Source organism: Miscanthus floridulus, chromosome 9 (genome assembly GCF_019320115.1).
Source record: "Miscanthus floridulus cultivar M001 chromosome 9, ASM1932011v1, whole genome shotgun sequence".
Taxonomy (NCBI): Eukaryota; Viridiplantae; Streptophyta; class Magnoliopsida; order Poales; family Poaceae; genus Miscanthus; species Miscanthus floridulus.
In genome coordinates this window covers 12,114,325-12,127,427 of record NC_089588.1, presented here as the reverse complement: position 1 = coordinate 12,127,427, position 13,103 = coordinate 12,114,325, and the positions used below count along the sequence as shown (strand labels likewise).

The 13,103-nt window shown below is 47.5% G+C and overlaps 2 protein-coding genes across 2 annotated transcripts; both read left to right on the top strand.

Moving 5' to 3' along the window:
- Positions 1-709: 709 nt before the first annotated feature.
- LOC136481362 (uncharacterized) lies at positions 710-1,917 on the top strand. The gene is made up of 2 exons (XM_066478721.1): positions 710-1,067; positions 1,236-1,917. Exons 1-2 carry the CDS (start codon positions 1,016-1,018, stop codon positions 1,505-1,507), a joined length of 324 nt encoding a protein of 107 aa, XP_066334818.1. The 5' UTR covers positions 710-1,015; the 3' UTR covers positions 1,508-1,917.
- Positions 1,918-9,779: 7,862 nt separating this feature from the next.
- Positions 9,780-11,964, top strand: LOC136481361 (BTB/POZ domain-containing protein At1g01640-like). The gene is made up of 3 exons (XM_066478720.1): positions 9,780-10,337; positions 11,102-11,278; positions 11,410-11,964. The coding sequence occupies exons 1-3, from the start codon at positions 10,140-10,142 to the stop codon at positions 11,890-11,892; spliced, it is 858 nt and encodes a 285-aa protein (XP_066334817.1). The 5' UTR covers positions 9,780-10,139; the 3' UTR covers positions 11,893-11,964.
- The last annotated feature ends 1,139 nt before the right edge of the window (positions 11,965-13,103 follow it).

Here is a 13,103-nt window from a genome sequence, read left to right as displayed (position 1 = left end):
AGTCAGTCTAAAAACTCTCCACAAAGACCCACAAAAAAAAGGACATATTTTTGAAATTTTCTGAGGCTGGACACTGCCCACAGGAATCCACACAGGGGAGGGGGAGCTGTCGATAGTTTCACTAGGCTCGTCCCAATCTAGTTCCCGGACCATTTTGTAAATGGCACAGAATTGGGGGGGCACGTGACGTCATTGTCACGTCAACAAGAAAGTATCTTGGCTGCCGGTGGAACATAGTAACTATGGTAGCCTTAATTTATTGATTATCTTTATATAAGCATAGGCTTCACCTTAAGACCCGAGGGGGCTTTTATCCTATTTGATTGAAAAAAAAAATTATATGAAAATGATAAAAAATTTTTTGAGGAACCGAAAATTATAAAATTTAGGTTCATGTGTACTCCGAAATTCAAGAAATTTTGATTTTTAGTGCACATGAACCTCACATTTGTCATTTGCATATGATTTGTACGCATTATGGATGTGCTAAGTTTCAAGTTTTTTTTAAAAAAAAAATTGTTTTGATATTTCCTGGGTGGTTCGTACCGTATATTTGTCGAGTAAGCGGGAGTAGGTGACTGACACAGGGTCCAGCATAGCGCTCACGGCCCCACTTGTCTGCGTCTCGCACTCGGAAACAAGAATATTTTATTGGCAGGCAGGGAGGAAGGAAAAACCTTGGGTGCGATACGACGTGCCAACCGAGTGTCCTGCCCACAAGAAGCTCGGAAACCAGGGGGAGGAGGAGATGCAGTCAGGCAGAAACAGAAGGCGGGGGTGCCTCTGGTTTCGTCGTCTCCGCCCGTTTTCCCCCTTTTCCATGGCATAGGCAGGCAGGGTGCTTCAACACACACACTCACACTCCACTCTCGTCAGCCATAAGCCTATATAAGTAGGCCACCTGCTTCCTGCAATCCATCGCTGCAATCAAGCACGCATCCACCAAATCCAAACACAGCAGCCTCCGATTTCGGCACCCATCATCAGCAGACCCGTTTCGAGGGAGCAAGAGAGGATGAGCTCGTCGCTGCAGTCCTGGGTGGAGGAACACAAGCTCTCAACCATCGGTGAGTCAGTCAAAAATCCCTTTTGGATATATGTTTCCTCTGTTTTTTCGATCCCTTCTCAGTTCAGAATTTCAGATCAGATCAGATCAGATCAGATCGTGCGGTCAAATCAAAGCTAGCGTAGACAGATACAGCATTCACAGATAGATACGCTGTTGTGCCGTGCAGGAGCTGTGTGGGCGACGGCGGTGGGCGCGTCGGTGGCGTACAGCCGGCGTCGGGCGCCGGCGCGGGCCACGAGCCTGCGCCTCATCCATGCCAGGATGCACGCGCAGGCGCTCACGCTCGCCGTTCTCGGCGGAGCCGCGCTCGCGCACCACTACTACGGCAAGAGCAGCAGCGCCAGGAAGCGGCAGGAGGACCTGGACTACGGCTTCTACTCCCAGCTGCCGCCGGCCACCGACGCCGACGGCAACGAGAACGAGCGCTGGAGCTGGTAGCGCCTGTAACTTTCACTTCACTTGGGAGAAGATAATTAGTAGCAGTAATTGGTGGGTGGTTAGCAATGATGCGTGACGTGGCGCCTGGCTGCCTGCCTTCGTCCTAATCCTAATCCATCCAGCTAAGACGTCTAGGCCCGTGGTTTCGTTTACTTCACGTTATCCATCCACGTCAATCCATGTTGTCCATCGGGCCGGCCGCCGGCATCTATCGGAGTTGCAGGAGCCCACCCGCCCATGGTTTTCTCTCGTTGGTTTGGTTTCCTACCGGAGACGATGGACGATGCATGCAGCGCTCTTTGATTTCCATGGCTGTCAGACTGCTGTTTGTTGCCTTCGATTCTTCTCCTGTACTAGTAGTACTTGTACCATTTCATCTATTGATTGAATGGTCACGATGATGACGATAATTATGTTTTGTTTTCCTGCAAAAAAACATATGGTGAGTGTGATGCGGCCGCCTGTGCTGTGTGTGACTACTGCCTTGAGTGCAATGATTGGAAGAACAAAAACTATTTTTCACGCGTAATAGACATGCTTTATAGTTTGACAATCAATATATATATATCAATGTGATTAGTTCTGAACATTATTGTCAAACTATAAAGCATGTAATCTGCTATGTACTTATAGTCATTGTCACCGCCATCATAGAGTTAGCGCCTAAGATCAGCATATCACACCGATAAGTACGTAGCACAAATCTCTACTTATTACTATGAAGAAGGAAATATCTGCATCATCTACCTGCTTGCGCTGCCTTTTGCTATCAAAATTGCTCCGCTAACGACAGGTGAGAGCATGGGTGATAGCAGCAGGATGAGATCAGTCATCAGCGGCCACAAGAACATCCTACATCGGTGGGACAACGAACAAGCACGACCACATGTGTTGCGACGAATCAACAAAACAAATTACATCAGAGTCCATGAACATCTTCCTCGAACCATAACCTGAAGCTATGCTCTGCCATCCAGGCCATGAGGTTTGGCTGCTAGCTGAGGCATTGCTAGTCCAACCTTGCAAAGCTCAGGTTCCACAAACAAACCAATCTTGCATACCTCTATAAAGTACTCATTCTGGTTGTTGATCAGATGGTTTAGGATTTCTGTTATGGTTAAGGGGACCACACATAGTATCACATCGTGTATAGAACCCAAGTTGCCTTCTGAGTTTGCAACATACTCCTTGTCCTGATATAGAATTAGGTAATAGATTAGCATAGACATTTATAATATCTGAAAAGGATATAGAAAGTATCATAAGCAAAACATGGAGTTAAAAAACACATGCATAATTGTAGAAAGCAAAGCATTGGCAAATTGCGGGGTGCCATGTTGGACTGCTAGAATTAGGACAACTAAGAGTTTGTATATTGTTTTCTAAGGGTTACTCTAAATTAACAGATAGATTCTCATTCTCTAAATGTACTTCCCAAGTGCACTACTTCTGTTCTGCGGCTGTAACATTTAGCTTGCACTGAAGAAACTCGAGTGCAAATAGTTTTCATTTTATGATCTACAAATAGTCCAGGCAACCTTTTTTAATGTGTAATAATTTTCTACTAAAATCAAAGTGTTGCATATTGGTTTAGAAGAATCAACATAGTAGGAAACTGGTTATCAACTATTGGTTTTGTAGACCATGTAACATATTTTTTACATGGAAGACTCTTTTGATGACACCAATAGATGCTTTGTGCGGAGAATCCAAGAATCTGAGATCAGAGAGACGTTAAAAATGATGAAATGAGGTAAGGCGATGGGACCGGATGGTATCCCAATCGAGGTGTGGAGATGCCTCGGGGACATAGCTATATTATGGCTAACCAAGCTGTTCAACCATATTTTTCGATCGAACAAGATGTCTGATGAGTGGAGAAGTATATTGATACCGATCTACAAGAATAAAGAGGATATTCAAAGTTGTACTAATTATCGGGGAATTAAATTGATGAGCCATACTATGAAGCTATGGGAGAAAGTTATCGAGCATCGCTTGAGAGCAATAACACGGGTCTCTATGAACCAATTTGGTTTCATGCCCGTAAGATCAACCATGGAAGTCGTATTCTTAATAAGACAAGTTATGGAGCGGTATAGGGAGAAGAAGAAGGACCTACACATGGTTTTTATTGACATGGAGAAGGCTTATGATAAAATACCAATGAATGTTATGTGGTGGGCTTTGGACAAACATAAAGTCCCAATGAAGTACGTCGAGCTCATTAAGGAGATGTACAACAATGTTGTGACTAGTGTTCGAACAAGTGATGGTGACACGTATGACTTCCCGATTAGGATAGGACTACATCAAGGGTTAGCTTTGAGCCCTTATCTGTTTGCCTTAGTGGTGGATGAGGTCACAAGGGACATACAAGGGGACATCCCTTGGTGTATGCTTTTCGCGGGCGATGTAGTGCTAGTTGATGAAAGCCGGACAAGAGTGAATCAGAAACTGGAGTTATGGCGGGAGACTTTGGAGTAGACTCAGTAGAACTAAAACTGAGTATATGAGATGTGACTTTGGCACTACTACTCGGGAGGAGGAAGATATTAGTTTGAAAGGTCAAGTAGTTCCTAGGAAGGATACCTTTCGATATTTAGGATCAATGCTACAGAGAGACGGGGATATTGATGAAGATGTTAGCCATAGAATCAAAGCAGGGTGGATGAAGTGGCGCCAAGCATGTGGTGTTCTATGGGACAAAAGGGTACCACAAAAGCTAAAAGGCAAGTTTTATAGGACGACGATTAGACCTGCTATGCTGTATGGTGCAGAATGTTGTCCTACGAAAAGATGACATGTTCAACAGATAAGTGTCGCGGAAATACGTATGTTGCGTTGGATTTGCGGTCATACAAGAAGGGATCAAGTTTAGAACGATGATATACGTGATAGATTAGGGGTAGCACCAATTGAAAAAAAAAGCTTATCCAACACCGGTTGAGATGGTTTGGACATGTCCAACGGAGACCTCCAGAGACATCGATGCGTAGTGGAATCCTAAGCCAGGATAGTAACATGAAGAGGGGCAGAGAAAGACCGAAGTTGACTTGGATAGAGGCAATAAAAGAAGACTTGAAAGGATATAATATATCTAAAGACTTAGCCTTAGATAGGAGTGCATGGAAAAAAGCTATTCACGCGCCTAAACCTTGATTGCTTTTGCTGGGTTTCAACTCTAGCCTACCCCAACTTGTTTAGGACTTAAAGGCTTTGTTGTTGTTGTTCTTGTTGTTGGATGGAATTTTCATCTCAATAGTCTACTATGCAACATGCAGATAGTTTATACCATATTCAATCATAATTCACACGTATCAATCCCCTGGCCCATTGTCAACCATACATTGACAACATCATATTCATCTAAAACCATGCCCATCTTCTTTCCTCTTTCAAGCTTCCTGCCTGTTTTTAACAAGGCACTTATGGCCATCAGGAGTTACTAAATTTATGAATCTCTCAGTCTGCTAGCAATCCATCTTAGAGGTTTTGCAAAGACAAGATATTAGTTTCCCTTTTGCCATCAGCACCCTTCACTCACCTCCCATATTGGACAATGTATGACAACGATGAATGCTGATAATAGTTAAAGATACATGAAACTGTTTTTTAGATGGAAGATTACCTCATGAAATACAATGTATCAGTCAAAAGTGGTCACAACTCCTAAAATTGTGTCAAAACTGAAACTCAAATCCATCTAACTCATATAGCTCTGCAGCCAATTGTTCGTGCCTTGTCAATTTACATCTTAGTATAACAATGCTTTCACAATAGATAACTGCAGGCTCAAGACGATAATAACTGAGACCTGCAAGAAGGCATTAAGTAAATGGTTTAAGAGTAAGGCTTAGATTAGTTCATACTTTCAGAGTATTGCATTTCAGTAAGACACTACTCATTGTCAACCATTAATGCACCTTGGAAACCATGGTAAATTCTACCACTGTGTGGATGACTATTAAGTTTCATCAGTACACTTAGCTAATATGGCTAACACTAACCCTATCAAAAAATGGAAACTCTGAAAGTCAATTAACACGAGATGCATCTCTACCATACTATAGTGTAATAAAAATACTATTGTAGAAGCAAACGATCCAATTTTTTATCATCACACGAATAAAGTTATAGCTAGAACAAACTTGTATTTACGCGAACAATCGCATACCAGCCCTAATGAATCAAATACTGTTAGATTTAAATTGACTCGGATCTTTTCTCTTGTTCACTACATACCTTAACTGACATTGGAGGAGCCAGGAAATCTAGGGGATGGTGGAGAAGAAAAATGATCAGAGGGAGCACTGCACCTGCTATGTGGAGTGGAAAACAGGGGAGATGGCATCGCCTGTGAGGATGGCAGCACGAACACTCGAATAGGAGAAAGTAACAACCGATATGTAGTCGTAGCCAGCTTCACTTTGCCAAGGTGGGTCAGCGCCTGATGATTGAGGAGGTGTGCAATCTTCTAGTACCACAACATAGGCCTCCACCTGGGGTTCCCCAAGCAGCACCAAATCAACACCCTCAACATAGCAAACAAGTGTGTTGCTACCCGATATGGAGGCCTTGTGCACCACCGCCGATGAGTCCCCAAGATGCCACCCAGAAGCTCCGTCCGAGCGTATGCTCGTGCCGCTGAGGAGCTCGTGGTCAGATCTGAGAGGGAGAGAGATCAAGCTCAGCTCCAGCGAATGGATCTCAGAGAGGAGGTAGAGATAAGGCACGAGAAGGGAAAGGAGAAGTTGCTTGCTCGTACCTTTAGATCTTGTCATCGCCTTGGGGACTCAGGGTTGTTGCTCTAACCACGAGAGCATCGTTGCGCCCCACCGTGGTGTGGCCATGGCCACACACCGCCCTCCCCTGTAGATCGAGGAGTGCTTCTCTAGCACGACGAGGCTGAGGGGAGATAAGATATGACAGCGGCTAGGGTTTTGGGCGTGACCCAAGCCGTGTGCGGGCGTGACCGTAAACCAAGCTATCGTGCGGGTGCCGGGTGCGGCCGAGCGGCGAGCGAGGCTCTGGATGGCGGGTTAGTTTCTAAAAAGAAAGAGGGTGTTTTTGCGAAACGTGTAGTGGCCACACATCAGTTTGCGAAGGAGCCAGCAATGCCTCAAATGCTCTCGTTGCAGCTTTTAACAGCTTTCGATTAACTACGGTAATGCCGCTCCATCCATCGCAGCATGCTCCACTCGCCTAATAAAAAACAAAATTAACTCCTGCACGCGTCGTCCCGCTCCGCTTCGCTCCCGGACACGGCTCGGGCTCCGCTCCTGCATGTGACGCTCAACTGCCAGCCCTACTAGATGCGACGCACAACTATCCTCTCCTGGTTTCGACACGTGACTACCTGCGAGTCGCGTCAGCGCGGCTGTCGGTCCTGCCAGGCGCGTAGCCGCCTAGGAGTCGCGGCGCTCGGTTACCGGTTTTGCCAGGCGCGGCGCGAGGCCACTGCCTCCGACGAACTTCCTATGCCAACGAGTCTCCAATCTCCTAAGCAGTAAGGTGATATTTATGCTGAAACTGCATGTTGCAAGCGTTTGTTTTAAGTGTTTCAAATATTTCAGAGGTATGTTGCAAGTGCTTCATACAGATGTTGCAAAAAGTAGATCGAGATGTTGCACATGTTGCAATGGTTGTACATGCATGCTGTAAGCTCTCGTTCTCAATGTTTCATCTGTTTTCCGACATATGTTGCAAATGTGTTATTTGGATATTGCATATGTTTTCACACATATGATGCAAATATTTTATCTGGATGTTGCGTATGTTTACAATGGTTTGAAGTGTTTTAGGTGTTTTTGCATGTGTGTTCAGACGCATGTTTCAAATATTTCATTTGTTTCCAGACGTATTTTGCAATTGTTGCATCTGGACGTTTTTAAACTAGATTGAGTCTTGCATCTCCCTCTTCGTCTTTTCTGCTATCTCACCTCGGTGTCAGGCACCGGAAGGCGGAGGCGGTCCCCACTGACGTGGACGGGCCTCTCATGCTTGTGGGCGGGCGCAACAGGCGAGACATGGACGGATAGACGGGAGACAAGGGACGGGGGCGCAGACGTCCGGACGGGGGCTAGCGTCCGAATGTCCGCGCGCAAGCCATGTCCCCTTTCTTTTCCCACACCTTCTGAGAGGACGCCCAGATCTCCCTCTCCACACGTGTCAGTTTTTCTTATGACAGGAACACACGTGTCAGAAGATATGTGGATGAAGGCCAGTGCCGTGCATGTGGATGTGGCCCAGTGCGCAAGTGCCAGACTCCATTTCATCATGGCCCATAAACCCATGAAGGAGCCCATGTATGTGTGGGCCTGCTGTGGGTCACTCCCCTCCACACTGCGGTGATTGGCTCAGCTAATTCATGGGCCATGACGTGGTCTACGAGAACCGTTTACCACAAATCAATCATGCACTCAGATACGTTGCACACCGTTATTCCATTACTACTGCGACAAATACTAGTGTATATATATATGCAGCTTTTTTTTTGGTTTGCAAAAACTATGTATATGCAGCCATAATGATATGAGCACCATATATAAAAAGGACAGTAGGTCAAAGGGAGCCATCCGCATTGAGATGCGTCCATGCATCATGCAAACAATCATATCCCTGTCACTGAAGGAAAAAACATGAAAAAACACTAATTATATTGTGTACGGGATACAAAGGGAGCGAGGACAGTTTGGTTGTTTGGGATAGATCGCCATATACCAAGACTGGAGACAAATATGTTGTAACTCGTTGAGCATAGATCATGAATCTAGGTGACATGATACGGATCGAGCACAAGGACAATTTGAGAAATAAAAAGCGGGATGAATGAAGTAAAGTTAGAGAAGGAAAAAAGCGGATTGAAAGAAATGTTTCGCTAGCTCTTTAATATTAGGTTGAGAATTAGAGAATTAGAGAATATACAGCCTGTTCGTTTGGTTGTGGCTTGTCGTAAACGATTGTAAATTTTCAGCCAGAATAATATTTTTCTCTCACATAAACCAGCCAGCATACTTCTTCACGAACCAATAACGATACGAACCAGCCAACCGAACAGGCCGTATATTGCCACGTAACTTACGAGCAACAACTATTATGCGGTAACCAACCAACCCAACAAATCCTCACCGTCATTGTTTGAATTATTTGATACATCAACGGATGTCCTCACTCCAATTGCCTTTACAACTTCATTACTTGCATGATCATTACCCCCTTTTATGTTTTCCCTACTGGGACAATGATTATTACACTAATCATTAGTAAGCATGCAAGCTTTCTTTTCTTTTCCTTCTTTTTATGAAAAAAACTACATTTTTTCATCCCCTTTCATATATACTACTTTTGAGAGAAAAAAACAATCTCATCCCTTTTCTCCCTACTATGACACCAGTACGTTGCAGCAGTTCCATATATTCTTCTGCCATGCATGCGCAGCATGACTTGAAAGAGACCGAGCGAGGGCCCACATGTCGGGTGAGTGGGAGGATAGTGGTTAACACACACAGCCTTGTTATGGAAGCGTTAATTAGGCTAGCTAAGCCGTGCCACCCTGCAAGCCTCCAACATCCACCTTTCATTTTTTTTCCTTTCCCCCAACAAAAGTCCAAGTCTACTCTCTTTTATGTTTAGGTTGCAGAGTCCCTCTCAAGCAACCTACTGCTGGTCCATGATGTGATGATTCTTCTCTTCATTCATTTTATAATCATGCAATCATATATCCTAATCATTTTATCTCAATTTTATTCTGTCGTGTCTACTTGATTATAGGGATTCTCATGAGAGGAAAAGACTGTGCTGTCCTTCCAGCAGCTAAGTTTATATACTACAACATTTTCATTTCATTTGATAATCTGGGTTTCACATTCCTTCTAGCTTGTCCTGTTTATCTCAGTTCCCAAGCTAGCCAGGAAACCGATAAAAAGTTATAGAGCCAAAAATGTCCAATCTTATCTGTATCTGGGGTCAACTAGGCAGATTTTCATCTGCACTAATTATGTCTTAAAAAGTCTTTGGTACAACGTACCCTCTACGTTTCTACAGTCCTGTCCATGAACAGCCTGTTTTAGGTACACAGTAGTTAGCTTAGCTTGGCCAACAATGGACAATTGCACCTAATTAAGCTTGCACTGAAAGTGAAATAATCCAGAAAGACAAATGCCTGCTCGTACTTTATTTAGCACCATATATTTTGCATGATGATTAGGTGTTGTACTACTAATAATCTTTTGTCGATCCATCATATAATCATTCCATCTGAATGAACTGAAAAAAGGAGGAGAGATACCCGGGCGAGGTCAGTTTAGTCAATGTACTACTTTGGCATACAGAGGTGTCCACAGCACACCGACTACACACAGCACATTTATGAAAACCCAGGAGAATTTTGATTTCAATTCCCCTGATTGTCTCAGTTAGCAACCACCGCGTACCAGTTCTAGAAAAAGAAATCGCAGCAAACCATCCTGCAGGCTGCCCCTCTTCTCTTCTCGCATTCGTTTTTATACCCTCACCCAACGCAAGGCCATGGCGACCAGCTTGCTGTTAGCACCATTGCAGAGCACCAGAAGCAGAGGGAGGAGGAAGAAGGAGAGCAAGGCGAGGCGGCCGCGGCGGCAGTAGCGGAAGCATGGACTGCTGCATCTGCAGCCCCATGGCGTCCGTGTACAGGCTTCCGAGGAACGCCATCTGTGCTCCCTGCCACGAGGGCGCCAAGGCCATCATCGGATTTCTGAACAAGGCTGATGAGCAGCAGCAAGAAGAGGGCGGCCATGGCTCTGTTCTCAAGTCCAGAGTGTCCATGATGAAGCCTGACAGCGCAACCAAGGTACGTACGTACGATTTTCCCCAATTATTCAGTTCCTTACTGTTTCTGAATACATTCTAGTTGAAAATGCCATTATTAAATACTAATCCTCTTGTCGATTTTTCATACTGCTAGAATTGCACATCTGAATCTTCTGAACCAACACTAGTGTTTGTTGTGATATCATAAGGTGTGCTAGTTGTTCATTCACGTTTGTTTTGCTAGCATATACCAGTGTTGTTTGGTTTCTAGTCAGCTGCATGTCACAATCTCAGGACGACGTTTGCTGCATGCATGCTTCAATAGAATAGAAAGGTTCTGTAAAAAGTGACCCCCGGACGTTAACGGGCCTTTATAAAGTTATTAGTTTCAGGCCTTTCAGCAACCGCCTTTTACGCTTGTGTCGTGTTATTAGAACATACGGTTCCGAACTCCCTAAGGTTTTGCTTTGCAGCAAACATCTCAGAAATGCAGTGCAGAGTGTATTTTCCTTGATCCTCGCTCATTCTCAGTATGTTCAATTTTGGTGCCTTTTCAGTAGAGACGTTCAACTCTTTCCCTAACCCCCTGCCATTTCGATTGGTAGAAAATCCAATATGAAAGCCTGAATGATACCAAGACTACTAACATGTAAATGTAATTAAGGAAATGATTTCTGCCTTACAATCCACGCTCAAAGTGTAAAGTAGTAGCAGGCAACAAGATGACACCGAAATCTATCAAAGGTGATTTTTTGCCAAACAAAATTCAGTTCGTTTTCTGAACCAACCAACCAACCAATGCAGGGGACGAAGGACGCGTGGGAGCAGTTGAAGGAGATGAGAGGCAGGGAGGAGGAGGCCCATCAGAGAGCTGCCTTCCTCGCGCAGGGCCTGGCGATGGCGTGGAAGGAGGGAGTCCACACCGACATCGTCGTGAAACCGGGCGCTGGGCCCCCAATCCCGGCCCACAAAGCTATCCTGGTAAGTAAGTGGGCTGCATACTGGTTGCGAACAAGTGGGCCTTCATTCCCTGCATGCATTTCAAACGAAGCCCAGCCAGCCCATGAGATAGTTAATCTCACGTCTGATCTGATGCACACGCACGCACGCAGGCCGCGAGGTCGGAGGTGTTCCGCCACATGCTGGCCGCCGACGAGCGCTGCAAGGCCCCCGCCGGCGACGCCATCTCCCTCCCGGAGCGGACCCACGACGAGCTCGCCCTCTTCCTCGCCTTCCTCTACACCGGCGCGCTGGAGGACGACGGCGGCGGCGGCAGCCTCCAGGTCCCGGAGGAGCGGCAGCTGCACGCGCTCCTCGTGGCGGCCGACAAGTACGATGTCCCGTTCCTGCGGCGGGCCTGTGAGGCGCGGCTGGCGGCGGCCGTGGACGCCTCCAACGTGCTGCGCACGCTGGAGGTCGCAGAGCTGAGCTCCAGCGCGGCGCTCAGGGAGCGCGCCATGGACACGGTGGTGGAGCACGCCGAGCAGGTGGTGTTGTCGCCCGAGTACGACGACTTCGCCGTCAGGAACGCCGGACTGTGCGTCGAGATCACCCGGGCGCTGCTGCTGGCCAAGATGCCGACTGTAAATATATAGGCGAAAATTGCATTATACAGTTCTTTGGGACACGGTTTGCGTTATTACGAGATCAGAAACGTCTCCGTTGCAGGTGACCCATCATGGACCGTTATCCAACGAATGATTTGGCTCGTCGCTCTCTTCTTCTTCCTCCCCATTCTTCCTGCTCGCCCGGCGGCGCTCTGCTCCTCGCCCCCACCGCCGCCGCTAGCCCCGCCGCGGCGCGCTAGGGCCATGAAGCTCCGGCCGAGCCCTAGCGCGCTCGCGGAGGCTGCCTTCATCGGAGCGCCCCTTGCCGGAGCTCTCCCGCCCCGACTTGGCCCGTCTCGCAAAATGGATTTACAGAGGTGGACATTTAATTTACGCGGTGGCCTGCTCTCCCTCCACCACCTCTAGATGCGGCGGATGCGGCGGGCGAGGGGGCATGCGGCGATGGGGATCCGGCGGCGCTGGGCCGCTCCCCTAGCGTGGGTGGCGGCGCTGGCAGCGGCGCTGGCCCACTCTCCCTCTACCACCTCCAGATGCGGCGGATGCTGTGGGAGGAGGCGGATATGGCGGTGGGAAGCCGAATCCGACGCGGGGCGACTGGATCCCTGTTGTGCGCGTGGATCCCGGCCTGGCGGCGGTCTTGGGGCGGTGCGATGCCGCCGGGAGGGGCAGGCGAGGTCTCCGGGCTGACAGAGGTCGTGGGGCGGCATATGTCATACACGACGCATTCCCCAGCGGCGGATCCATGGCGGGCGCGTCCCCGACTGCCAGATCCAGGGTGGGCGGCGGCGCGTGGATGGGCTCGGCGGGCTTGTCCATGTTTTTTTTTCTTTTTCTTTTTTCTGATTCATTTTCGCAGACGGGCATTGTGTCTGCCTGCGAAAACATTGATTTTGACATACGGGCATTATTGCCTACTCTGTAAATGCCGATTAATGCGGACCTTTGCACCCAGGCGGACGGTTTGCCCGTCTGGGAAAACTGTTTTTCCCTGCCTCAGAAAAGAATGCTGTAATAGTGCTCTTCTGTCCACCCCTCCTCTTGGGTCTGCAGCACGGCGCCGCTTCCCCTGCTCACTCGCCCAGGAACGCCAGCGCCCACAGCGCCAAGGGCGCATGACGCTGCACTGCCGCTTGCCGCCTGCTCGCGGTGTGGCCCCACCTGCTCGCTCGAGCTGGACCAAGCTGGAGCAGATGGGCTACAATTCTCCGAAGCAGCGGCGATTCCGCGGACGAAGACTT

Bases quoted from the DNA above. Each gene is read 5' to 3' on its own strand.
- LOC136481362 (XM_066478721.1), top strand. From the start codon at position 1,016: ATGAGCTCGTCGCTGCAGTCCTGGGTGGAGGAACACAAGCTCTCAACC. The intron at 1,068-1,235 runs GTGAGTCAGTCA...TGTGCCGTGCAG, and splicing joins ACACAAGCTCTCAACCATCG to GAGCTGTGTGGGCGACGGCG.
- LOC136481361 (XM_066478720.1), top strand. From the start codon at position 10,140: ATGGACTGCTGCATCTGCAGCCCCATGGCGTCCGTGTACAGGCTTCCG. The intron at 10,338-11,101 runs GTACGTACGTAC...CAACCAATGCAG, and splicing joins AGCCTGACAGCGCAACCAAG to GGGACGAAGGACGCGTGGGA. The intron at 11,279-11,409 runs GTAAGTAAGTGG...GCACGCACGCAG, and splicing joins CGGCCCACAAAGCTATCCTG to GCCGCGAGGTCGGAGGTGTT.